At 39.1% G+C, this 23,778-nt stretch overlaps 1 protein-coding gene across 1 annotated transcript in view; it reads right to left on the bottom strand.

Moving 5' to 3' along the window:
- The window catches only part of UHRF2 (ubiquitin like with PHD and ring finger domains 2), a 150,461-nt gene extending 129,827 nt beyond the window's left edge, over window positions 1-20,634 (bottom strand). The window contains exon 1 of the mRNA XM_074197490.1: window positions 20,395-20,634. Within this exon, the coding sequence (XP_074053591.1) occupies window positions 20,395-20,547 (153 nt within the window). The 5' untranslated portion in view covers window positions 20,548-20,634. The remainder of the gene's footprint in view (window positions 1-20,394) is intronic.
- Window positions 20,635-23,778: the final 3,144 nt, after the last annotated feature.

Genomic DNA, 23,778 nt, shown 5'->3' with positions numbered 1-23,778 from the left:
GGTATATGTATGTCATGGGACACTATTGTTCTATCAGAAACCAGGAGGGATGGGAATTCAGGGAAGCCTGAAAGAATTTGCATGAAATGATGCTGAGTGAGATGAGCAGAACCAGAAAAACATTGTACACCCTAATAGCAACATGGGGGTGATGATCAATCTTGATGGACTTGCTTATTCCATCAATGCAACAATCAGGGACAATTTGAGGCTATCTGTAATGCAGAATACCATCTATATCCAGAGAAAGAACTATGGAATTTGAACAAAGACCAAGGATTATTAACTTTAATTTAGAAAAAAAAACCCTGATATCTTATTTTCTGATCTTGCTATCCCTTATACTTTACTTTTTTCCTCCTTAAGGATATGATTTCTCTCTCATCACATTCATCTGAAGTCAATGTATACCATGGAAACAATTTAAAGACTAACAGAATACCTTCTGTGGGGGTTGGGGATAGGGAAGCAAGAATGGGGGGGGGGGGGAATTATAAAAACCAAAATAAATAAAATCTTTCTAAAAATATAGCCAAGTTTCTATTAGTAAATATTTATTTAGCATAATTAATAACCTAACGTCAGAGCAGATTCTGATTAACATATTTTTAAAATTAATATTTCTAATTTGCTATTACCTCTACAAAAGGACAGAGACACTTCTCTAATCTAAATACCCCCAATACTCAATAAATGCATACTGTTCTATAGATCATTTCTTCTTGAGATTTAAAGAAAATTTAAAATTCCTAAACAGTCATTAAAAGCAACTGGTGACTCAATGATTCAGGAAGACATGTATTCAAATAAATATACGTGTGACCCTGGCCAAGTCACTTAATTCTGTTTCTTCAAATGTAAAAACATAAAAGATGTGATATTTGAAAACCAAGATAAACTTAAAGAGGAAAAAGTCAGAGGAATAATTAATTAAGCTAGCAATAACCAATAAATGGATGCTCTCAAAGAAGAAAGACCAACAGGTAGGGCTTGCTACCAGTATGTAGCAAAAAATGTAGTTCTGGGAAAATTCAAGAGAACAAAGCGCAGCACAGATGGCAAAAAATAATATTGGTAGTAGGGCTGACACTAGGGGGACAGCAACATTATGACTGGATTTCCGAAAGAATATGGGTTAGTACACCTGTGACATTAGTGACCACTTCTATCATTATGGAATGTTGATTGATTTATGTAATTCATATCTGTACCTTGAAGCTTTGCTAGTGAGTCAGAGTTAGCAGATTCCCTGTCACCTAGAAAGGTTTGTTAATAGGATAAGGCACAAGAACAGTTTGAGAACAGTACATCTCCAGAGCTAACTTCAGGAAGATGACAAACTTTTCCTTTTAATTACAGTGCTTTATGGTCAGGATGACCTTTACACTAGCTCAGGGGGAAAAGCTAAATTCCCCAACTTCACCAAAGTATACATGAAAGGTGACTTAAGAGGTTATGGAATCAATTTCAAAGTCTAATTTGAATTTCTCAATAGCACCTATTTGCCAGATTGTTGCATAAATGGATCAAATGAGATAATCTTTGTAAAAAGTAATTAGTGCATAATGTACAGTTGGTGGAGTTGTGCGCCAATCCAGCCTTTCTAGAATGCAATTTGGAATTCTGCCCAAATTCCACTACTAAGTATGTTTTCCCAAAGAAATTATAGCAGTTCTTTATAGTGGCAAAGAATTGGAAATTGAGGAGATGCCCTTCATTTGGGGAATGGATGAACAAATTGTGGTATGTTAACGTGAGTACTACTGTTTCACAAGAAATCATAAGCAAAAAGACTTATGTGGACTGATGCTAAGAGAAGTGAGCAGAACCAGAAGAACACTGTAAACCTTTACAGAAACATTAGGTGATGATCAACTATGATGAACCTGTTCTCAGCAATAATCAAAGACAATTCTAAAGGACTTCGATGGAAAATATCATACATATCCAGAAAAGAAACTATGGAGCCTGAATACAGACCAAAGCTTACTAGTTTCAATTTTTAAAATTGGCTTTATGTTTTATTCCCCTCTCATGGTTTCCCCCTCTTTTTTGTTCCAATTTTTTTGCAACATAAATATGGAAATATGTTTAACATAGTTATACATGTATAACTTAGGTTAAATTATTGTTTAAAACTATCTTTATATGTAGTTGGAAAAATAAATTTATTATAAATTTTAACAAAGGCAATTGGTACAGTACACATGGTAGGCACCATTTAAATGCACATTTCCTTTCCCTCTGCTAATACTCAACACAATTATTTTCACATTTATAAGTTAAAAGAAAGTCATTTTATGAGGGCTATATTTCAAATAATTCTTAGTCTAATTAATGGTTTTAAAACAAAGTGGTATGCTTATTTTAAAAAGGCAACTGCATATATTCTCAAAATAGGACAACTTATCATAATGCAGCTCTCAATTCAATGGGAAAAATAAAAAAGATCAAAGTTCATTTGTCTGGGAACTCATCAGTGTGACTATTCCCTCTGATGAGGCAGATCACAACTCATCCAGAATTTCTTGGGTTGGCATTTCACTGTTCTTACCTTACAATCACTGAAAGAATACCGATAGTAAAAAGGAGCTTAGAGTCTAGGAGAAAGTCTGCAACCATCAAAAGGATTATACAATTTCCTGAAGGCAATCCAAGCCCTCTCTTCTCTGGTTCATTCCTTTTTTTTATTTTTAGGTTGTTTTTTTTTTTTGCAAGGCAGATGGGGTTAAGTGGCTTGCCCAAGGCCACACAGCTAGGTAATTATTACGTGTCTGAGACCGGATTTGAACCCAGGTACTCCTGACTCCAAGGCTAGTGCTTTATCCACTAAGTGCCTAGCCACCCCCCCCCCCACCCCAGTTCATTTCTAAATCCTATTTGGAGAGTACTTAAGAGTTCTAAGTACTGGTAGACCCTGATTGTTAACCCCTCCCTCCCCCCACATGGCTTAGAATTTTCTCTTTTCTTTTTTAATTCTTTATTCTTTTTTAAGATTCTTTTCTTTTTGAAAATTTAGACTTCCAAATTCTCTCCCCCTACTACTTCTCGACCCACTGAGAAGGCAAGCAAAACATTTCCATGTTAGTCATATCGCAAAACAAATATAAATATAAAGAATGAGAAAAATTATTCTTCAATTTGTACTCATGATTATTTCTCTCTGGAGGGAGATAGCATTTTTTTCCATGAGTCTTTTGAAACTGTCTTGGATAGATAGTAATCAGGGCAGAGAAGTCTTTCATAGCTGATTATCATTGCAAGATTGATCTTATTGTAAACAATGATTTCCCAGTTCTTTTGCATCAATTTATAGAGGTCTTTCCATGTTTCCTGAAACCAACTCTTCATCATTTCTTTTTCTTGTTTCCCCCTTGGTTTCCGCAAGGCAATGAAGTTCAGTGACTTGCCCAAGGTCACAAAGCTAATTAAATGTCGAGATCAAATTTGAACCTCAGGTCCTCTTGACTCCAGAGTGGGTGCTCTATCCACTGTACCACCTAGCTGCCCCACCCTCATCATTTCTTAAAGCAAAACAGTAGTTCATCACATTCATATCATAACTTCTTCAGACATTTGTCCAGCTGATAGGCATGTCCTCAATTTCCAATTTTTTTGCCATCCCAAAAAGAGCTGCTATAAATAAATATCTTTGAATATACAGGTCCTTATCTTTGTTTTTAATCTCTTTGGAACATAGATACAAAGGTAGTATGCCCTTTGGGCATAGTTCTAAATTATCCTCCATTTCACTACTCTACCAACAATTCATTGGTAGACCTGTTTCCCCCCCTCATCAGAACTTTTTTTTTAAACCAAACCCATGATTTCATTAGCACAGAGAACTCCTGGAGAAGAACCCCTTCTACCAATGCAGATTTACTCTTCTTCTGAAACTGAATAGTCTTAGGGAGTTGCTTGATCCACTGGAAACAGTGGAATTTCTCAATTTTTCCTAATTCTAAAGGCTACATCTCTAGACTGAAATTTGAGTAATTATGGATCTCATTTAAAAGACTAAAAAAGTTCATAGACTTTGTAATTAATATAATTATGACAAGTAAGAAAATTTACAGTAGTAAAAAGGGAACCTATTTTCCATATAGATTCTGAAAAGGCATCAAAGATTATGGTCAACTTCCCTTGGTAAGGATTCATTTCCTTCCTAGTTTGTACACCACTTGATATTACTCTCCAGTACATGGTCTGCTTTTTAATAAAGGCTAACTGACTGGTCTGAGTCAAAGTTCACACAACTGTTTTAAGTTTCAAGAAAACAATATACTTCTGTCATGTGCAAGAAATACAACTTTTTGGAGAGTCTGAGACTGTACCTTCAGGTCTACTTATCAATTTATGCTTTTTTGCTAAAAAAAAAAAAATTTTTAACCACATAGCAAGATTAGATTTTTTTTTTATTCCCTACACATTTAACTCAACTATGTGAATCAAAACTGCCAAGTCAGCTTCTCCACAGAGACCACCAAGTCTTAGGTACTTCTGTCCTTTCTGGGAGGACAGAGCTCTAAGACACTTTCTCTCTTTCCCAAGTCCCGATAGCAGATTTGTGTTTCCCTTGAAAGAGCTCTATGACTGTACCATTTAATGCACATGCCCAGCCCTTCCTATCTTGATTGGTTATTTATCTCCTCAAGGACTATTACTGGGAATCCAAACATGGTACCTGGTATTGTTAGAGAAATCTCCACAGATATTTTTTTTGTTTTGTTATCAGTTTGCTGTTTTCCTTCCAGCTTCATCCTTAAATATCTCTTAGGTAATTTAAATTCATTAGATATGATCACTAAGCTTTCAGTAAATGTGTTTCTTCCTCTCAGTAAATTTCTGTTTTAGTCAATATTGTCAATAATCAAACATCCATCCTACATATGATTATATTATAAAGTGATATTCTCTTTCAAGACATGTCTCAATTTGGCAAAGAGACTAAATATTTCCTAGCCTAAGTAGTTTTGAGGCTCTTTTCATTGTGGCAAATGATTTTTTATATCAGTAAAAATTCCTTAAGAAATGGTGATAGTCAAAGTCTATTTTTTTTTAATCCATTTCCCTTTTTTTGGTTATTAACAGCTTAATAAAATAGTTAAGAAAAGAGTTGGCTCATGGGGTGGCTAGGTGGCGTAGTGGATAAAGCACCAGCCCTGGAGTCAGGAGTACCTGGGTTCAAATCCGGTCTCAGACACTTAATAATTAGCTGTGTGGCCCTGGGCAAGCCACTTAACCCCATTTGCCTTGCAAAAAAAAAAAAAAGAGTTGGCTCAATTTCATACCATACTTTCTACTCATTTTCATTTTTTTCCTTTATTGAAACAAATTTTTATCTTAACTAATTAGGAAATTATTTATAAATTTGTAATCTGTTTTTTCCTATTAATTTAATCACTACATTCCTTGTGATACTATCTGGCATTACCAGATCTACTCCAGTACCTTCCAACTTTATCCTCAAAGAAGAATTTTAAATTATAAACAACCATGTGTAAGTAAGAGTGATCCAAACTATGTCTTAAATTTTACCCCATCCCCAACAAATTGGCCAAGATGACAAAAGATGGAAATGGCCAGTGTTGAAGGCTGGCAAATTAACATGCACACAAATACATAGTTGGTAGTTTTGAATTGATACCATTCTGAAAACAATTTGGAATTGCTTTAAAAAATAAAATTTTAATGCCAGAATTACATCTTCCAGAGATGTCCAAGAAAGAAATTCCCCACATATAACAAAATATTATCTTTGTATATTGGGGTGAGTAGGTGGGCAAGGATGTGGAAACAATGCAGGTGCCTATCATCTGAGGAATGGCTTAAACGAATTGTGGCATATCCTCCTTCCCCCACCCATGAACACCCCTGCACTAGGCCAGCCCCTTTCTCCCACAGGAGGGAGAGGGGCTCCTCCAGTGTAGACTCGGGTTATTTCAAGAAGGGCACAGATAACCAGGTTGTGACTCTCCATTTTTGTTGCCTTGCCTAGAATAACAATTCCTCTTGCTCTTCCTTTTTCTAGCTCCATTTTAGTTGTTTTTACAGTAGACTGTAAGTTCCTAGAGTACACACATCGTTTCTTTGCTTGTATTTGTATTTCAAGTATTTAGCACAGGGCCTGGCACATAGAGGGTAATAAATGCTTTTTATCTTAATCTTAACAAAATGAAATATTATCCATATGCTAAGTTACAATAAAGAATTTATATGAAGAATTTTTTAAACACAAAAACAGTGAAATCGAGCAAGAAATAGGAAAAATTATATTTGCAGTGTCAACAACATTGGATGTAAATGGGTAGAACAAACAAAGTTGAAGGCTGTACTATCTCTATCACTTTTATATATTCAATGTATTTCATTTGACTCTCATAGTGTCCCTATAAAATACCTTTAAGTCATCCCAATTTTACATTTATGATGTAAGAATCTGAAGGAAATGTGATCTTTCTGGTTCCCAGTCTAGCACTTTGCCCACCATGCTATCTAGCTAATGCCAAGAAGCTGAATCCTAGAGAAGAAAAAATGCACCTTTGAAGGGATGGAAGAATGAAAAGTATAGACTTGAGCATATTTCATCACTAAACTGTGGTTCTGAACTCCCTCTCCCCATTCTTTTGTTGTAATAGGAGAGTTGCTGGAGAGAAGAGGGGGAGGGAGATTCATAAATGAAGGTGAGGAAAAAAATTAAGATATAAAAAAAGTTTAAATATATGTTGATTTAATGTAGAGTCTTAGTTTTTTTCAAAATTTCACCTTCTACAAACTATAATTATCATTATCATCCCCCCCCAACATATATCCGGAATATTGCAATAAAAAATGACCAAAAAGTCCCCATAAGAATGTTTTTTGTTGCCATCATCAAATGCAAGAGAAACTCAATTTTATTTGGATGCAACTTTTTTGTTTTTTGGATTAGTGTAAGTTTCCTTATTACTATTAAGTGACAAGCTTGCACATATATATATTCAATCTAGTTTTTTTAAAGATCTGATTGATTCAAGGGCATCTAGGTAGTGCAATGGATAGAGAGCACCAGTCCTGGAGTCAGGAGGACCTGAGTTCAAATTCAGCCTCAGACACTTAATAACTGCTTCATTGTGTGACCTTGGGCAAGTCACTTAACTCCACTGCCTCAAATAAAAAAATTAAAAATATTCTTTAAGATCTGATTGATTCATACTTTAAGATCTTAAAAATGCACAGTAAGAATTAAGAAACTAAATAAGAAGACAGAAAAGGAAGCAAGGGGGCAGGTTATGAGAGGATTTAAAAGCCAAGCAGATGTTATATTTGTTAGGAGTTACTGGAGTTGACTGAATAAAGGGAGGGAGGTGATATGGTCAGTACTTTAGGATGATCACTTTGACAGTGAGTGGAGGATGGACTGAAGAAGGAAGAGATTTGTGGTAAGTAGATACCAATCAGCAGAAGACAGTATCAAAGAGAAGAGTATCAAAGGATGTTGAGGTCCAGAAGGTTGGAGACTGAGAATAGCCCATTATTATTTACCAAATAAGAGATTGATTGTCAGTAACTCTGGAGGTAGCAGTTTCCAACGAATGAGATCAGAAGCCAGAATTTAGAGTTGAGAAATAAGGGAAAAGAAAGTAGAACACTTACCATAGGATGGTTTTCGGATTTGGGAAGACAGCAGGAGGAATTGATCAGTCAAGGGAGGGTGTTTTTTAAGGTGTAGGGGACTTGTACATGTTTTATGGCCATAGGGGAACAACCAGTAGGAAGGGAGAGATTGAAAAGAAGTCAGAGGGGGCTGACAGAGGAAGAAATCTTAAAGATGAAATGGAATAAGATGTCTCTTACAAATAAGGAGCTTAGTCTTGACAAGCATAAGATATACCTCTTTAAGTGAGAGAGGGATAAAGGAACAAATAGTAGAAGATATCTAGATGAAAATGAGAAGGCAAAACTGCTCTCCAAAATTCCCAAAGATTTTTTAATTGCCCAAATTCAATGACCTTTTCCCAACCCTGATTTTTCTTGATCTCCCTACAGCCTTTGACATTACAAATCACTCTGTTCTCCCTGATAGTCTCTTTAGATTTTCAGAACAGGGCTTTTTTCCTGGTTCTCCTTTCAGATGGCTCTTCTCAGTCAGAACTCGGAACTCAGTATCTCTCCCCCAAAATTGTCACTACCTCCTGACATCCCTGCTGTTGTTTTTTGTCCTTCATTCTTGAAGAAGACATGACATCAGAGAAGTGATGTCTTGATGTAAACAAAAACTGGATTTGAGTGAGGGGTGCTGTGCAAAATTACCAGCCTCACTTTCTCCTCTGGAGTCATCTGGATCCAGTGGTCACATGAATCCGGATGACTGGAGATAAAAAAATAACACTATCCTCCCAGAAACCCACATTCAAAATGCAGGAGTCATCCTTGACACTTCACTATCTCACACACACATCTCCATATTCAATATTTTGATCAAGTCCATCAATTTCAACTTTGTAATAGCTCTCAAATATTCACCCTTGTCTCCTAAGCCATCCTGGTGCAAGCCATAAGCCTGCTGATAGGTTTGCTTGCCTCAAGTCTCTCCCCATGCCAGCCTATTCTCCACTCAATCACTAAGTAATTTTTTTAAAGTATGAAATTGAAAATTGATCTTTAATTCTGTTTTGTTAAGACTTAATCAGCTAGATTAAATAATTCCTCCTCACTGTTCCTTACCCTTGCAAAATCACTCAGGTAACCTCAGGTCATTTGGTCTTGTTTCTATTCTTGTGACATGTACCTCCCCCAATCTTATAACTACTTATCACCCATTTTCCAGAGAAACTTGATTTTTCTAAAGGCCATCTCAACAATTTACAAATAACTCCCATCCCCAGTAGACTAATTCCATTACTTGACGATGATCCCATCTGCAATGAGGAGAAGCCAAGAAGACACTCTTCCCACTTTCTCATTAAAATGTGTAGCCAATCAGAAGGCATACCTGTGATGCTTGAGATTTAGCTCTGTCCCCTCGTTAGTTATCATTATAAAAGATCTTATTCTGAACCCAGAATCTTTACTGAGGAATCACTGACATAATAGAAAGGTTACTGATACTCTAAGTGAAAATGGGTAGACAGCTAGTAGGGGTGCTCCTTAAGAGTATTCCAGTAAAAAAAACTATCAATGAGGAATTTTACCAGAAGACTGCCCCAAGAACAGATCTCCTCTCTTCCCCACTCTGAGCCAGGTTAAGTCTCACTTTTCAATCTTTGAAAATCCCCTAGAGAATAAGCACATCATATTGTTGGACACACCTGTTCAGACTACTTGGGTCAGGGTGATCAGTAAATAAAGTGATCAGTTTTTCTAGGATTTAGTAGTATTGCACTAAAAAGAAATTTTTGAAAGGAAAAATGTCTAACTTGGGAAGTTTTCTAAAATGATTAAAGAATTTTTTCCCATTGTTGAATTTTTTGGTACTTTGGGTAAAGAGTCTTAAAGAGGCAGGGGAGGAGGAGAAGAGGAAGAGAGAGATACATAGATATTTCAACCAGCTCCCCTGGCTAGTACAGACTAAGTTCTCACTAACTTAAGTGGCAGGTAGGGAGGACTCTACCATTGAGGGAGGGGGTCCCCATATGTCTTTTTATTTCTTCCCTTATTTCTCAGAGTGAACTTACTTTTTCCTGGCCTTTTCGTAGGTACCCAGACAAGGACCTAACTTACTAACAGTCTTAAATGCCCTGAGAACATATGACCCTCTGAGCCTGATTGTAGAAAGAAGTCAATGGGGAACCCTGGGTCCTCCCAGAAAGGTCCCCCCGTTAGGGTTTTCTAGGTTCCTATAGATTCATAAGCCAAGGGCCAGCTCTGTGACTAAATCCCAGAGGTACCCTACACACATCAGGCCAGGTTGGCTGAGCCAAGGGGGCAAGAAGCAAGGAATTCATTTGAATTAGCTGACCCTTTGAACAGGGGAACCCTCCTCCCCTTTACAAATTAGAGAAAAGGGTTTTAGTGTTTCTGTTTGTAGTATTATCTGACTTTCTTGTAACAAAATACTTATTAAATCTCTAGTCCAGACAAATCCCTATCACAGAACAACAATCCCTTCAGCAATTTAGGGGAATTCTTGTTGCAGAGAAGAGTAGCATCTCTTGTTATTTTTTGTCCTTCATCCACAAAGATGACCATGGCGTCAGGGAGGTAATGCCATGAGAAGCACATGAATTGGATTTAGGGGTAGGGGGGGAGTTAGCATCCTAAAATCTTACCAATTTTTGTTTCAGAGAAACCAATTCATTTTTTAGAAGAACTGGGGGTAGTAAATTTTTCTCTCTTCTGCAGTCTAATCAACCAAAGAAAAGAGGAAGCAAAAGTAATATTGCAAATATTTCTCACAAAATTTATCCAATCTCAAAAGATAAAAGTTGCATAAAAACGATAGGGTCCAAAATTAGTGTGCCAGAAGGATTCCCTTTAGAAACATTTCTTTATCCTAGTATGAAGGAAAAGTCTTGGTTCCACTTACAATGACAAAGAGAATATGCTGGAATCTGAACATGTGGAACTAACTCATTGCCAGCATCCTTCATTCCCCAAACCAGCCAGATACAACAATGCCCTTTTAGACATCACCAGTCTTTTAATTCTTCTAATCACTTCACATGGAAAACAGAAACTCCGAATTTTAATGAGGATTCTGCCGTTAGAGATAAGGGTAGAACTTCTTTATTAGGCTTATTTTAATATGAACTCAAAGTTGATAGCAAGTGTATATTTACCTTATTACATGCCCAAATTATGAATTGACTGTGGTACCTCAAAACTGTAGTTTGTTTTAGGAGATGAAAAGATTAAACAGACTGCTTTTACTGTTTTAGCAAGAGAGGTTTTTCACTCTAGTTTTAAAAGTCAGCTTCAGTAAGGTTTCTAAAACAGGATACAATCTGGACTTTCCTCTTGAGTACAAAAGGAGAAAAGTTTGTTTAAAATCAAGGAGCAACTTTGGGGAGAGTGAAACAATCTTATATTTAAGTAACTTAAGTAAAATTAGTTTTAAATATGACAAATTATAAATCCACATTTAATTGGGTTCTGAAAGTAACTTTTGTTAGATTATGGCCGCTTTTATTGCCCATTCCAGAATTTGGAATATTTTTCAATTTCCAAAAAACTCCCCCCCCCTTTTAAAAGAGATTGTGCAAAGTCACCATACATTATGTAGGTCTAAATTCATGACACTTGAATTAATTTGGTTTTGTCAAACAGTTTCAACCAGAAAATAGGAATCATTTTTTAAAAGAAATGTCTAGGGTGACATGAGAAAAAACTTTTGAATTACAAGATACAGCCCAGTGGATCTATGAGGGAAAAGATAAGGAAAAAGAAAAACCTAAACCTGGGCCCAGGCTAGATGTTTCTACTCTTTAAAATGTTACTAAGAATTATAAGAAGAGGTAGTAGACATATTTGTAGAATAAGTGCTACACAAACAAATGGAGGAATAAAGATAGCCTTAAGATAAAGCTAGGAGGGGAGGTTAGGTGGTGCAGTGGATAGAGCACCAACCCTGGAGTCAGGAGTACCTGGGTTCAAATTCGGCCTCAGACACTTAATAATTACCTAGCTGTGTGGCCTTGGGCAAGTCACTTAACCCCATTCTGCCTTGCAAAAAAACCTAAAAAAAAAAAAAGATAAAGCTAGTCTCAGGAAATATAGTTTGTTGAGCTTAATTTTCAAATTGTCATCCAATACTGATATCAGAGCAATGTGTTTAAAAACTTCAAAAACAAGATTTTTGCCATCAAAGCACATTTTGATCATGATTTCTCTACGTTGACTTTGAAAATTAATATTTGAAATTATATGGCACAATAGCCTTTGATCCAGCAAAACTACTACTACTACTAGGTCTGCACCTCAAAGAGATTACGAAAAAGGGCAAAACACATGTCCAAAAATATTTTTAGCAGTTCTTTTCATAGTGGCAAAGAACTGGAAATTAAAGGGAATTTGGGAAATGACTCAATATATTGTGGTATATGAATATGATGGAACACTACTGTTCTATAAGATACTGTGAGGATTAGGACTTCAGAATAAGCTGAAAAGACTTTCATGAACTGATGCTGAGTGAAATGAGCAAAACCAGAAGAATTTTATATACACTAACTGCAACAATGGTGATGATCAGCTATGATAATTTATTCATTCCAGCACTACAATAATCAAAGACAACTCTACAAGACTTTTGATGGAAAATATATCTATATCCAGAGAAGGAACTGTGGAGTTTAAATGTAAACCAAAGTTTATTATCTTCAATTTTTAAAAGTTGTCTTAAAGGGGGGCAGCTAGGTGGTACAGTGAATAGAGCACCAGCCCCAGTCAAATCTCAGACACTTAATAATTGCTTAGCTAGTAACTTAACCCCATTGCCTTAAATAAAATTTTTAAAAAGTTGTCTTGTATATTATGTCTCTCCCCCCCCATCTGATTCTTCTTTACATGTATAGCCTGTAATAAATGTTAGGGGAGGGAAAGGAGAGAGGGAGAAAAATGTAAAATGTAAAACTCAAAATCTGGCAAAAAAAAAAAAGATAGTTGAAAACTACTCTTGCATGTAGTAGTAAAAGTGGAAGATCTTCTGATGAAAGAACATATAGTAAATAATTAATAAACTTTCTGCTTCTAAATTGTTTTTAGCCTTAATTAGAATTCTTTATATAAGATACTTCAGTGTGATTTAAATTGCTATGTTAATTTGAGATTAAATAATAAAAGACAGCAATTTTACCCTAGCCCTAAAATGTTACTCGTTTCCTGAGAAGTTAATGGCAAACCTACAAGTTTGTTTAGAACATAAGTATATATTTATGATTTGATTATGAAAACAAAGTTTACTGTCCTATCCCTGCTCTATGATCAACAAAATTTTGGCTTTAATATTATTTTAAGTTTTGATTTCAACCATGATTGGCTGAATTTTCATCGAGTCAACAGTCAACCATTCAAGAAGAATGCCATGTGCTGCCAAAAGGGAGTACAATTTGTAAACTACTACAAGCGAATGTGTCCAACATGGCCCTGGGAAAAACTGTGGGGGCAATCTTGGCATGGGCACAAGTAGGATCCTTTTGACACCGTTTCCCCATTTCAAAACAGGAAAAATTTCCCACCTGGTTAATTCTGAGCCTGGTTATAAAACCTGAATAAACTTGGAACTTTGTTATTGGCTAATAATTATGACTCAAGCCTAAAAATCAAACAGAGCTAAGTTCTTCCCGTTATGTCAAGTCAGTCTGTGCCCTTTAGGGAACAGTCTTGATATTAGTATAACTAAGCCCCTCCTTTTTTCTTTTAACAGCAAATTTCTATATTCAAAGCAGTTAACTCATAATATCCATTTAGAGCAATGCTAAATCTGTTGCTAATATTGATTGAAATAGAAACATCTACAGGTACTCTTAAGTTCTTCCATTTCTTTTTCTTTCTGCTTGCTAGGGTCACTTTTGGCCCTCTCAGTAAAGTACTCTTTTTCTCCTATTATTTAACCTCTATTTCATGCTTTCCAAGATGGCTCTTTGTCCCTGGAGATTCCAGAGAATTCCCTTTCCCATAAATGCAAGACCTCTGTCATCTGGAAACTCCTGCAGATAGCAATTCTTCTCCACCCCCCACTCCCCAAGCATTGGCTAACAGGTCTTCCAGACACTTTTGATTGGTTGCTCTTTCGCTTATGCTTCACTAGTTGGTACTACACATATCCTACTTTTTAAAAAATTAATATAGGGATAATTTGCTTCTAAGGGAGTAATTAAGACTCACTGTCCTTAAAATTAGTTGAACACTAAAACATCTGATTTACTTCAGGCTCATATTAAAAAAAAAACACTATGTAGGTAATATCAATGCCAGATCCTAATCCCCTTAGGAATTGTGTGTTCATGGTTCTTAACTTGTAGCACATAAATAGTAAAATTGAAAGTTTTTCTTTTATCCATCCTAGTTTACATGTCTACTTTAATAAATATAATCTTTACTAGAAGGCTCATCTGACAAGTCAGGTCTTCAATGATGTCTTTTTAAGATTATCCCTTTTAGCTTGTTGCTAAGTGTCTAGAGGTTGTGTAATAATGGGTGAGAAATATAAACTCTTAAATCCTCTGAAGTTTTGAGTGAAATATGAATTCCTGATCCTTGAAATGTTTATTAGAAAACCAAATTTATAAAAGGGTACTTTTATATTGTATTGAGATTTGTTTTGCAAAAACATTACTGCAGAAACATCTAAGAATTTCTCCAAGTAACCTGAATCAGAAAAACAGATCATTTAAGAGAAGATAGACCTAGTCCAGAATACCCAAGAGATATTTCTGAAAACCAGATGATTGTATGAGACATCTGAGTGCTAAGAAATGATGTGCTGATGAAATGCACACTGGAAATGGATTGGAGACTTAACGTTCACCCTTCTTCACTGTAATGGGCCTTCCCTCTCTCTCACTCTGTAAGCTGTACTTATCAAAGTGGGTTGCCCCCCAATTAAAATTTGTTATCTGTAGATGATCTCAAAGATCAAGGGGTTGTAAACCCATTATAAGATTAAGCCTGATGTTTTGAGAGCCATTTCCTCTAAACTTAGCTCCACTGGACTATCTGGATCAAATTTTGTCAACAACTATTCTCATAGGTCTCATAAGTTCCTTTTGGTTTTGATAAATTCATTCTTTTTTTTTTTGGTATGTACTTTTATGTTTAGTCCAAATTAACACTTTCTCCATCACTCCTTAAAGTCTAGACAATCATCAAAACAAAAAATGAAGTCCCATTATTTACTTCTGAATTGGGAAGATTCAGATGGGGAATTTTGAGTTTTTAAAACTGGTTTAAGTTGGCTCTGGTATGCTTTTTTGGTTAATTTTTTCTTTTACTTTAAGCTAAAATACAAAATGAGAACAGAAAAAAATATTGTCATGCACACAGCAGAGGATAAGAGAGAATTCAACATGAAACAAATTTCCATTTCAAGAATCCTATCTAATAAACTATAAATTGTTTACAAAGTTGCCCCTGCTTTTCTTTGCTACCTTATTTGCATTTTTTTAGTTCTCTATTATGTACTTTTTAATTTTATTTTTTTTCTCTCCTTCCCCTCACTCCAGCTTAAACAATGCTGCAATTAACCATGAAGATAAATTCATTCTTTTCTTTTTTTATTTTTTTTGGCAAGGCAATGGGATTAAGTGACTTGCCCAGGGTCACACAGGTGATTGTTAAGTATCTGAGGCCACATTTGAACTCAGGTCCTCATGACTCCAGGGCCAGTGCTCTATTCATTGTGCCACCTAGCTGCCCCTATAAATTCATTCTTTGTTTGGTTTTGGGGGTTTTTTTAGGTTTTTACAAGGCAAATGGGGTTAAGTGGCTTGCCCAAGGTCACACAGCTAGGTAATTATTAAGTGTCTGAGGCTGGATTTGATCTCAGGGACTCCTGACTCCAGGGCGGGTGCTCCATCCACTGTACCACCTAGCCACCCCCAATAAATTCATTCTTAAGAAACTCATGATAGGTTCTTGATAATTTAAATTCCTTACAACAATTTTGTTTCAGTAATCATTACTTCAACTTGATTAAACATTATGGAGTGATAGACAAATGTGATTTTAATTCTATTTTGTTAAGACAAGCTAGAATTAATATTTCCCCTCATTGTTCCTTATCCTTGCAAGTTTACTCAGATTATCTCACCTGCAGACTGATGCTATCACCTGAAAAATGATCTCCCATCTCCCAAAGCCATATTTGGAAGGAGTTACGATTGCACATTTCACTACCAATGAAACATCTTGTCAATCAGAAGACAAACCTACTTTGCTTAAGATTTTGCTCTTTTCTCTTGTTAATCACTATAAAAGATCCTATCAGTCAGGGTCTTTGAATACTGAGGAGTCATTGATCCCATTTACTGGCTACTGCTAGCCAAGCCACTAAATTGATAGTGCTTAGCACTCAATCTTTATTCCTATTCAACAAAAAACAAAGATTCAATGATGCTATATCCTTACTCAATAAACTCCAGTTGTTCCCCTCTCACCTCCAGAATAAAATAAAAATTGTTGTTTAGCAGTCAATTCACGTCATAGGCTAGTTAGTCCCCACACTCCAGACCTTTCCAGTTTTCTTATATCTGATCACCCCTCCAATGACACTTGCTTCCTTACTCTTCCTCACACAATTCACTTTATATCCCAAGTGAGCATTCTCATTGACTGTCCCCCACACTTGGAATGCTCTCCCTTATATCCTTATCTCACCTTCAAGAAGATGATTCCATTCTCTCTTCTAGTGCCTCATCTTTGCACTGTTGCCTCTCCATCAGACAGTGAGCTCTTTTAGAGCAGGGTCTTTCTTTGTATACCCCAGTTCTTAGTATAAGGGGACTTGATAAATGTTTACGGATTGACTACTAGAATGAAACTTCCTGCCTCCTAGCTAGTCAGCCTTGCTCCATTTGCTCACACCCAGTACTAATTGATCCTAGAGTAATCTTCCTGACACCAGATTTGATAGTGGGTCCCTTCTGCTCAAACCCTTCCACCTCTCCTTTCCTCTGGGCAGGGTTCCAACATCCAGTCCATCCGTCTTTCTAGTATTCATGAATTCTCCCTTCAAGGCCCTAGACCATATCGGAGAATGAACCATTTGCCATCCCTGGTAACCACCCAGCCTCCTCCTCCTAGCTCAATTTGTTTATATTATTCCTTATATCTGAAATGCATCAACATGTTTGTAAAACTCAATTCTAAAACCGTTTACCCATAACTTTTGAAATTTAAGATTAAAAGGCTCAGTATTTCAAAAAACATAACGAGCTTCTTAACAAAGCAATAGACCACACCACCCTGCAGATTTTGCAAAACAGACTTTTGGGTTAGTTGGAGGTCATCTTTTAAGGTAAAAAACACATGAACCCAAGTGAATAGAGACCTGGGTTTGATAACCTGTTCTTGTTTTTTAAGAATCTTAGGAACCTGAACAAGAGATTTCACTTCTGGGCCTCAGTTTCTTCAGTTAGGAAATGGTTTGAAAACATACCGTACCTTTCAATTAGCATGACTAGTGGATCCTGACTTTGTTGTACTCATTTAATTCTACACTGTTCTTAGTTATAATTATGTAGTATGATTGGTCCTGTTCATTGAAACCCAAAGGAAACGTGCAACTTGAATTTAAATAAGCAATCACTCCAAGGGGTCCTTATTTGCACTAAAAGGGACCTAGTTATAATATTTATAATACATACCTCAATGTGGTAGGATGGAGAAGATAATTCCTAAGTTTAAGCCCTAGAATAAGTTACTTAGTCATTACATTTGGGCCTTTCTTAGGTACCCACCAAAACAAAAACAACATTCCCCCCAAAAAGATCAATGTTGAATACTAAAAATATGTTCAGGGATCAACATAGGAAAAAAACAAATCAACAAGCATTTATTAAGTGCCAAATGTGTGCCAAGCTCCATCTTGGGCATACAAAGGCAAAAATGGAACAATCCTTCATCTCCAGGGGCTAAACATCCTATAGTGGAAAACAATGTTTACATATATACAATTTCTAAGATGCTGAGGAGGTAGGTGGCCAAGGGAGGAAATGAAGAAAAACTTCATAAAAGATAGGACTTTTGGGGGCAGCTAGGTGGCACAGTGGATAAAGCACCGGCCCCGGAGTCAGGAGTACCTGGGTTCAAATCTGGTCTCAGACACTTAATAATTACCTAGCTGTGTGGCCTTGGGCAAGCCACTTAACCCCATTTGCCTTGCAAAAAAAAAAAAAAACCAAAAATAAAAAAAGATGGGACTTGAGCTGAGCTTTGAAGGGAAGATGATGATTGTCCTTCATTCTCAAAGAAGACCATGCCATCAGGAGGTGATGCTATAACAAACACATGAATTGGATTTGAGTGAGGGGGGGCTGTACTAAGTGACCAGCATCACTTTCTCCTCTAGAGCCATCTGGCCAGATATGAAGATGGGATACTGGAGATGGCCCTGGATGTGAGGCAATCATGGTTAAGTGACTTGACCAAGGTCACATAGCTATTAAGTAGCAAGTGTCTCAGGCTGTAAGTTTAAAAGTGGACTTGGGACTGTGGGACACTGGGCAAGTTCCTTAACTGTTGCCTCAGTTTCTTCGCCTCTAAGATGAGCTGGGGAAGGAAATTTTGTAAAGCACTCCAGTATCTTTGTCAAGAAAACCCTGAATAGGATTATGAAAAAAAGATAGGACTGAAGGGAAGAAGAACAAAAGAATTTTAAGAGGCATAAGGAGTACATCCAGGCATGGGAGCTAAAGTACAGAAAAAAAGAAAGGTAACATCATTTGAGGATCACCAGTGTGGCTGCACCATAAAATGCGCAAAGGGAAAAGGGAAAAGGAGCAGCCACATGTAATAACTGGAAAAAAACGGCTTTGACCAAATCCTGACAGGCTCTAAATGACAAGCAAGAGTTTGCATTTTCTTCTATGAACACTGTCAGTGATAAGACCATTTATTCTCCAACTACATAAAATTAAAGGCATAGAATACTGGCAGAGTAAATCTAAAAAGCAATCAGGGGGAAGCCTGCTCCCCCATCCCCACCCCCCCATTAAAACAAAAAGCTTTTATTAAATTATGCTATGTACCAAATTTTGTATATTTTTAAATGCGAGAGATTGGTACTAAGAACAAAATAAGCCCACCTCTGACTTCAGTACTTATTTTTTTGAAAGGTTTTTGCAAGGCACTGGGGTTAAGTGACTTGCCCAAGGCCACACAGGGAATTATTAAGTGCCTGAGACCGGATTTGAACTCAGGTACTCCTGACTCCGGGGCCGGTGCTCTATCCACTAAGCCACCTAGCCACCCCTAACTTTAGTACTTATTGTTAATTTTTTTAGTTTTTTTCAAGACAATAGGGTTAAGTGGCTTGCCCAAGGCCCCACGGCTAGGTCATTATTAAATGTCTGAGGTTTGACTTGAACTCAGGTCCTTTATCCATTAAATGAGAGCTCCTTCAGGGTAGACAGTGTTTTTTCACTTTCTTTCAATTAATACCAATCATTTAATGCTTTCTGGCTGAGCAAAGAAGAGAACATAATACAAAACAGTCTGGAGGGAGAACATCTAACGCCTCAGCTGAGCTTTAAAGGAAGAAATGAACAGTGAGAGGCTCGGCTGGTGGAGCTTCCTGGCAATGAGGAGCGGCTTGTGCCAATCGATATAAAAAGGTAGAGTTGGGGTGGGAAGGTGGCGCAGTGAATAAAGCATCGGCCCCGGAGTCAGGAGTACCTGGGTTCAAATCCGATCTCAGACATTTAATAATGACCTAGCCGTGGGGCCTTGGGCAAGCCACTTAACCCCATTTGCCTGGGAAAAAACCTAAAAAATAAAATAAAATAAAGGTGCATTTGGGGCGGCTAGGTGGTGCAGTGGATAAAGCACCGGCCCTGGAGTCAGGAGTACCCGGGTTCAAATCCGGTGTCAGACACTTAATAATGACCTAGCCGTGTGGCCTTGGGCAAGCCACTTAACCCCATTTGCCTGGAAAAAAACCTAAAAAATAAAATAAAATAAAGGTGCATTTGGGGCGGCTAGGTGGTGCAGTGGATAAAGCACCGGCCCTGGAGTCAGGAGTACCCGGGTTCAAATCCGGTGTCAGACACTTAATAATGACCTAGCCGTGTGGCCTTGGGCAAGCCACTTAACCCCATTTGCCTGGGAAAAAAACCTAAAAAATAAAATAAAAACAAAGGTGCATTTGGGGCGGCTAGGTGGTGCAGTGGATAAAGCACCGGCCCTGGAGTCAGGAGTACCTGGGTTCAAATCCGATCTCAGACACTTAATAATTCCCTAGCCGTGTGGCCTTGGACAAGCCACTTAACCCCGTTTGCCTTGCAAAAACCTAAAAAACAAAAGATAGAGTTATAAAGCCCAGTGAAGGTAGGGGGAGTGATGAGGGGGAAATGGGGGTGCTGATGGTATAATTTCAAAAGTTTCAAACAACACAGCAATATTTAAGTGGGCATCCATCGGGGGAGTCGATGAACTTGGAGCTTCCAATTGGCGCCGGACCCTCCAAACCTCACCTGGCACAGGAGGGCCCGGCAAGGGGCAAGTCCGCTGCGCCCCGAGGCACTGCCCGGGGTGCCCCACCCTGCCACCCGGCCGCGGGCCAGGAAGAGCGGGTGGCCGAGGCTCTGCCCCGGCGGGGTCTGGGGGCGCCTCGCGCGTGGCCCCGCGGAACGGGTGCCAGGGCCTAGCCGGGGGCCGCGGGGAGCCCGCTGCACGTGCGGCGGCAGCCCCTCCCCGGGCCGGCCCAGGTGCGCGGGCCCGCGGGCCACAGGTGCGCGGGGGCGGGGGCCGGCTCACCTGCTTGCCCCGGTAGAAGAGGCGCTGCCGCCCCGGGGCCACGCCGAAGAGCTCGCGGATCTTCTCGCGCAGCGTCTCGATCTTGGTGAGCCGCGACAGGTCGTCGATGGTCCGCGTCTCGGTCCCGTCTATGGTGCGGACCTGGATCCACATCGTGAGCCGGGCGGCGGCGGCGGCGGGGCGCGGGGGCTCCCCTCTTTGTCTCCCCCTCCGCCCGGCCGGGCTCCGCGCGCCTCCCCGGTCCCGGAGGAGCCCCCGGCCGGCGGACCCCCGAGCGCGCGCACCCCGGCGGGCGGGGCGGAGCCGCGGGGCGGCCGGAACTGGGAGGGGGCGGGGAGCGGAGATGCCCGCGCCGCCGCGCCGCCGCCGCTTCAGGCGCGGGCGGGAGCCATAGCGGCGCGAGCCGAGCCGAGCCGAGCCGAGCCGAGCCGAGCCGAGCCGAGCCGAGCCGAGCCGCGGGCACCGTGGACGAAGAGCTCGCCGCTCTCACATGGAGGTCACGGCGCCAACCGCTTCTCGCGAGATCCGGCCTTAAAGAAACAGCGGCCCGCGAAGCCCGGGACGGGCGGAAGCAAATAACCCGTGGGGGTGGGGGGCGGGGCCGCCGCGCGCGCGGCTTGGCGCCCCGCCCCCCGCTCCTTCCTTCTCTTCCAACTCCCCACAAACAAAGACACCTCGGGGCACGTGTCCCGCCCCGGGGCAGAGCCTCCCGCCAACGAACCAGAACCAGCCCGGCGCTGGGGTTTCCCGCCACGGGCCCCCCCGGACTTCCCGAGGACTTTTACTTTTATTTCCAAAGCGGTCGAAGCAGAACACTTCTAGGCATGGTTTTCCCCCAAATATTGCATTTTCAAACCACTCGCTCGGAGCCTGCGATTGCCCGGGAAGAAAAGAGCTGCGCCAGAAGGGCCGGCCCCGGGGATGCTGCGCTCGGAAACAGGCCTAACCGGAGGTTCCGATGCAAATGTGCGTGCTATCTGCTCAGGAAGAAACACAAAATATGCAAAAGAAATTAAAAAAGAAAACCTTCGCATTTCAGATTCAGATTCATTAAAATGCAAAATTAGGGACATCTTGTGCAATGAAAAAGGGAGAAATTCACCTGAATTAAAATCCATGGGAAGTGGCAGGGTTGCTTCCAATTCAAAGCATGTGTCCTGTTGCAGGGACAGCATCACTGGAAATGAACCAGAAATGGCAGGAAGTAATAGAATAATGTGTCACTTCTGTTCATATCAGAGCTAGCAATGATAGGTATTATTTGCATAGTGTTTTACATATTTATCTCATTTGGTCCCTAAAACCACCCTAAGAGGGAGGGTATAGTATTACCCCCATTTTATAGATAAACTAAGATTGAGTGACTCTCCTAGAATCTTACAGCTGAAGTAGGATTTGAACTCTGACCTTTCTGACTGGCCATCCAGAGTGTTATCTACCTACCTACCTACTTGTCCATTTATCTATGCTATCGGTTGAATGGACATAATTTGTTTAACCTGCTGCTCACTTCATTAAAATCACAAAAGGGAGAGGAGGTGATTTCTTTTGGTCACCGTTTTCAGTAAAATTAAAGGGCCAGACCAGATATATAAATCCTCTGATTCTCTATCATTTCACCAGATAAGCCAAACTGTGCATCAGTCCACTCCAACACATTAAACAAAGTCCCTTGCCATGTAGGTAAGTCAGAGTAACATATTTCCAACAATCAGAAAGCAACTAACAACTTTTGTATAACAATTAGTATCTATAGAAGTTTAGAGAAGGGGGAGATGATCAGTGTGGGCTAAAATGGTCATGAAAAATATTACCAGCATTGTAAGTCAGCGTGCGTATATGTGTGTGTTTCCGTCTTAGAGAAGAGGAAATTGCCTTTTGATATAAGATTAGACACTAAGTAAAAGTCAGGATTCAAATTCAAATCTTTTAGCTCAAAATTAAAAAGTTTCTTTTCATCTTATTTCTCTGACTCTTGCTTAAAAATAGCATAATGCCTATAAATGTAAAACAGGTAGAATTTAGACACAGTGTGGTAGAGTGAAAAACCAACATTGTGTAAGGCCTCATACCTCTTCCCTAGTCCTATGTTACCTGCTATCACCCTCCCAGGGGTAAATTCCCAGAATGAAATCACTACCACACAGTTCCATTCAAGCTCTCCTAAGACCCTAAGGTTGACCTGTTGAGGGTCTTAAGCCCCTATCCATTATGTTTTTTGTTTTTAGGTTTTTGCAAGGCAATGGGGTTAAGTGGCTTGCCCAAGGCCACACAGCTAGGTAATTATTAAGTGTCTGAGAGCGTATTTCAACTCAGGTCCTCCTGACTCCAGGACCCGTGCTCTATGCACTGTGCCACCTAGCTGCCCCCCCCATTATGTTTTCCATCTCTACAACTAGTCCCTTTTAAGGTAATACATCTCTATAATATATCATGTTTAAGCAACCAACCTCTTACCATGACACTTATATAATTTAAACATTACCATATACTTAATAACAAAGCAAAAGAAATAATAGGTCCTGTTGGAGTAAAGTAAAATCATAAATAATAAAGTACATCACAATATATATGTTAACCTGGATCTTACTCTCCTACCATTTCACTCAATAGCTGTGTTGTAGAGTAGACACACGCTTAGAGGAACCTTATAGGAAAGCACATAAAGGAGGAAAATTTATGCGTGTAGGGTAATTCAGTGTTATTGCCCTATTTAGGTTTGATACTGGAACAAATTGAGATGCTCATAGGTCATTCAACAGTTAACAAAAAAAGATTTACTTAAGAGCATATTCAGTACCTTGAGTTGTTTCAGCTAAACAAAGTCTGAGTACTACTAATCCACCAACCAAACATTAGAAAACCCTTAGGGCTCCTTCAAGCTGCTTTTTTATCTAAAGTCTGAGGAAAGTGTGAGTGATCTTTAGTCCTTGAATGTTAGTTCCAACCAACTCAGAGAATGACTCAATACCTTTTAAGAAAAAGTAGTTTATTGTGCCTAGGGGAAAGTGTTAGGATATTAGTTGTTCCTGCCACAGTAGCCAAGCCAGGACCCAGGTGTTCCTACTTCTATGCTACTTCTGAGATTATATTTTTCAATACAAATTTCTATGTTTCATAACATCACAAAATTTTAAAAAAAATCTCAAAATAAATTAAACTCACTTAAAGCACTATAAAGCACTAAAGATACCCAGTGCACTACATCCAGAGGATGAGATTCACAAGCTCAAATTACACTAGAGGGTCACCCAAAATGTCGCTTTCCTAAACAAATGATTATTGATTTTTCAGTTGTACTCAGCTAATTCTTGTTATTCACAATAGGTTTTTTTTTTAGGTTTTTTCAAGGCAAATGGTGTTAAGTGGCTTGCCCAGGGCCAC

The sequence above is a fragment of the Macrotis lagotis genome, chromosome 8 (genome assembly GCF_037893015.1).
Source record: "Macrotis lagotis isolate mMagLag1 chromosome 8, bilby.v1.9.chrom.fasta, whole genome shotgun sequence".
In the NCBI taxonomy this organism is placed as follows: Eukaryota; Metazoa; Chordata; class Mammalia; order Peramelemorphia; family Peramelidae; genus Macrotis; species Macrotis lagotis.
Note: the sequence above shows the minus strand (reverse complement) of the source record. Positions and strands in the feature narration are given on the sequence as shown.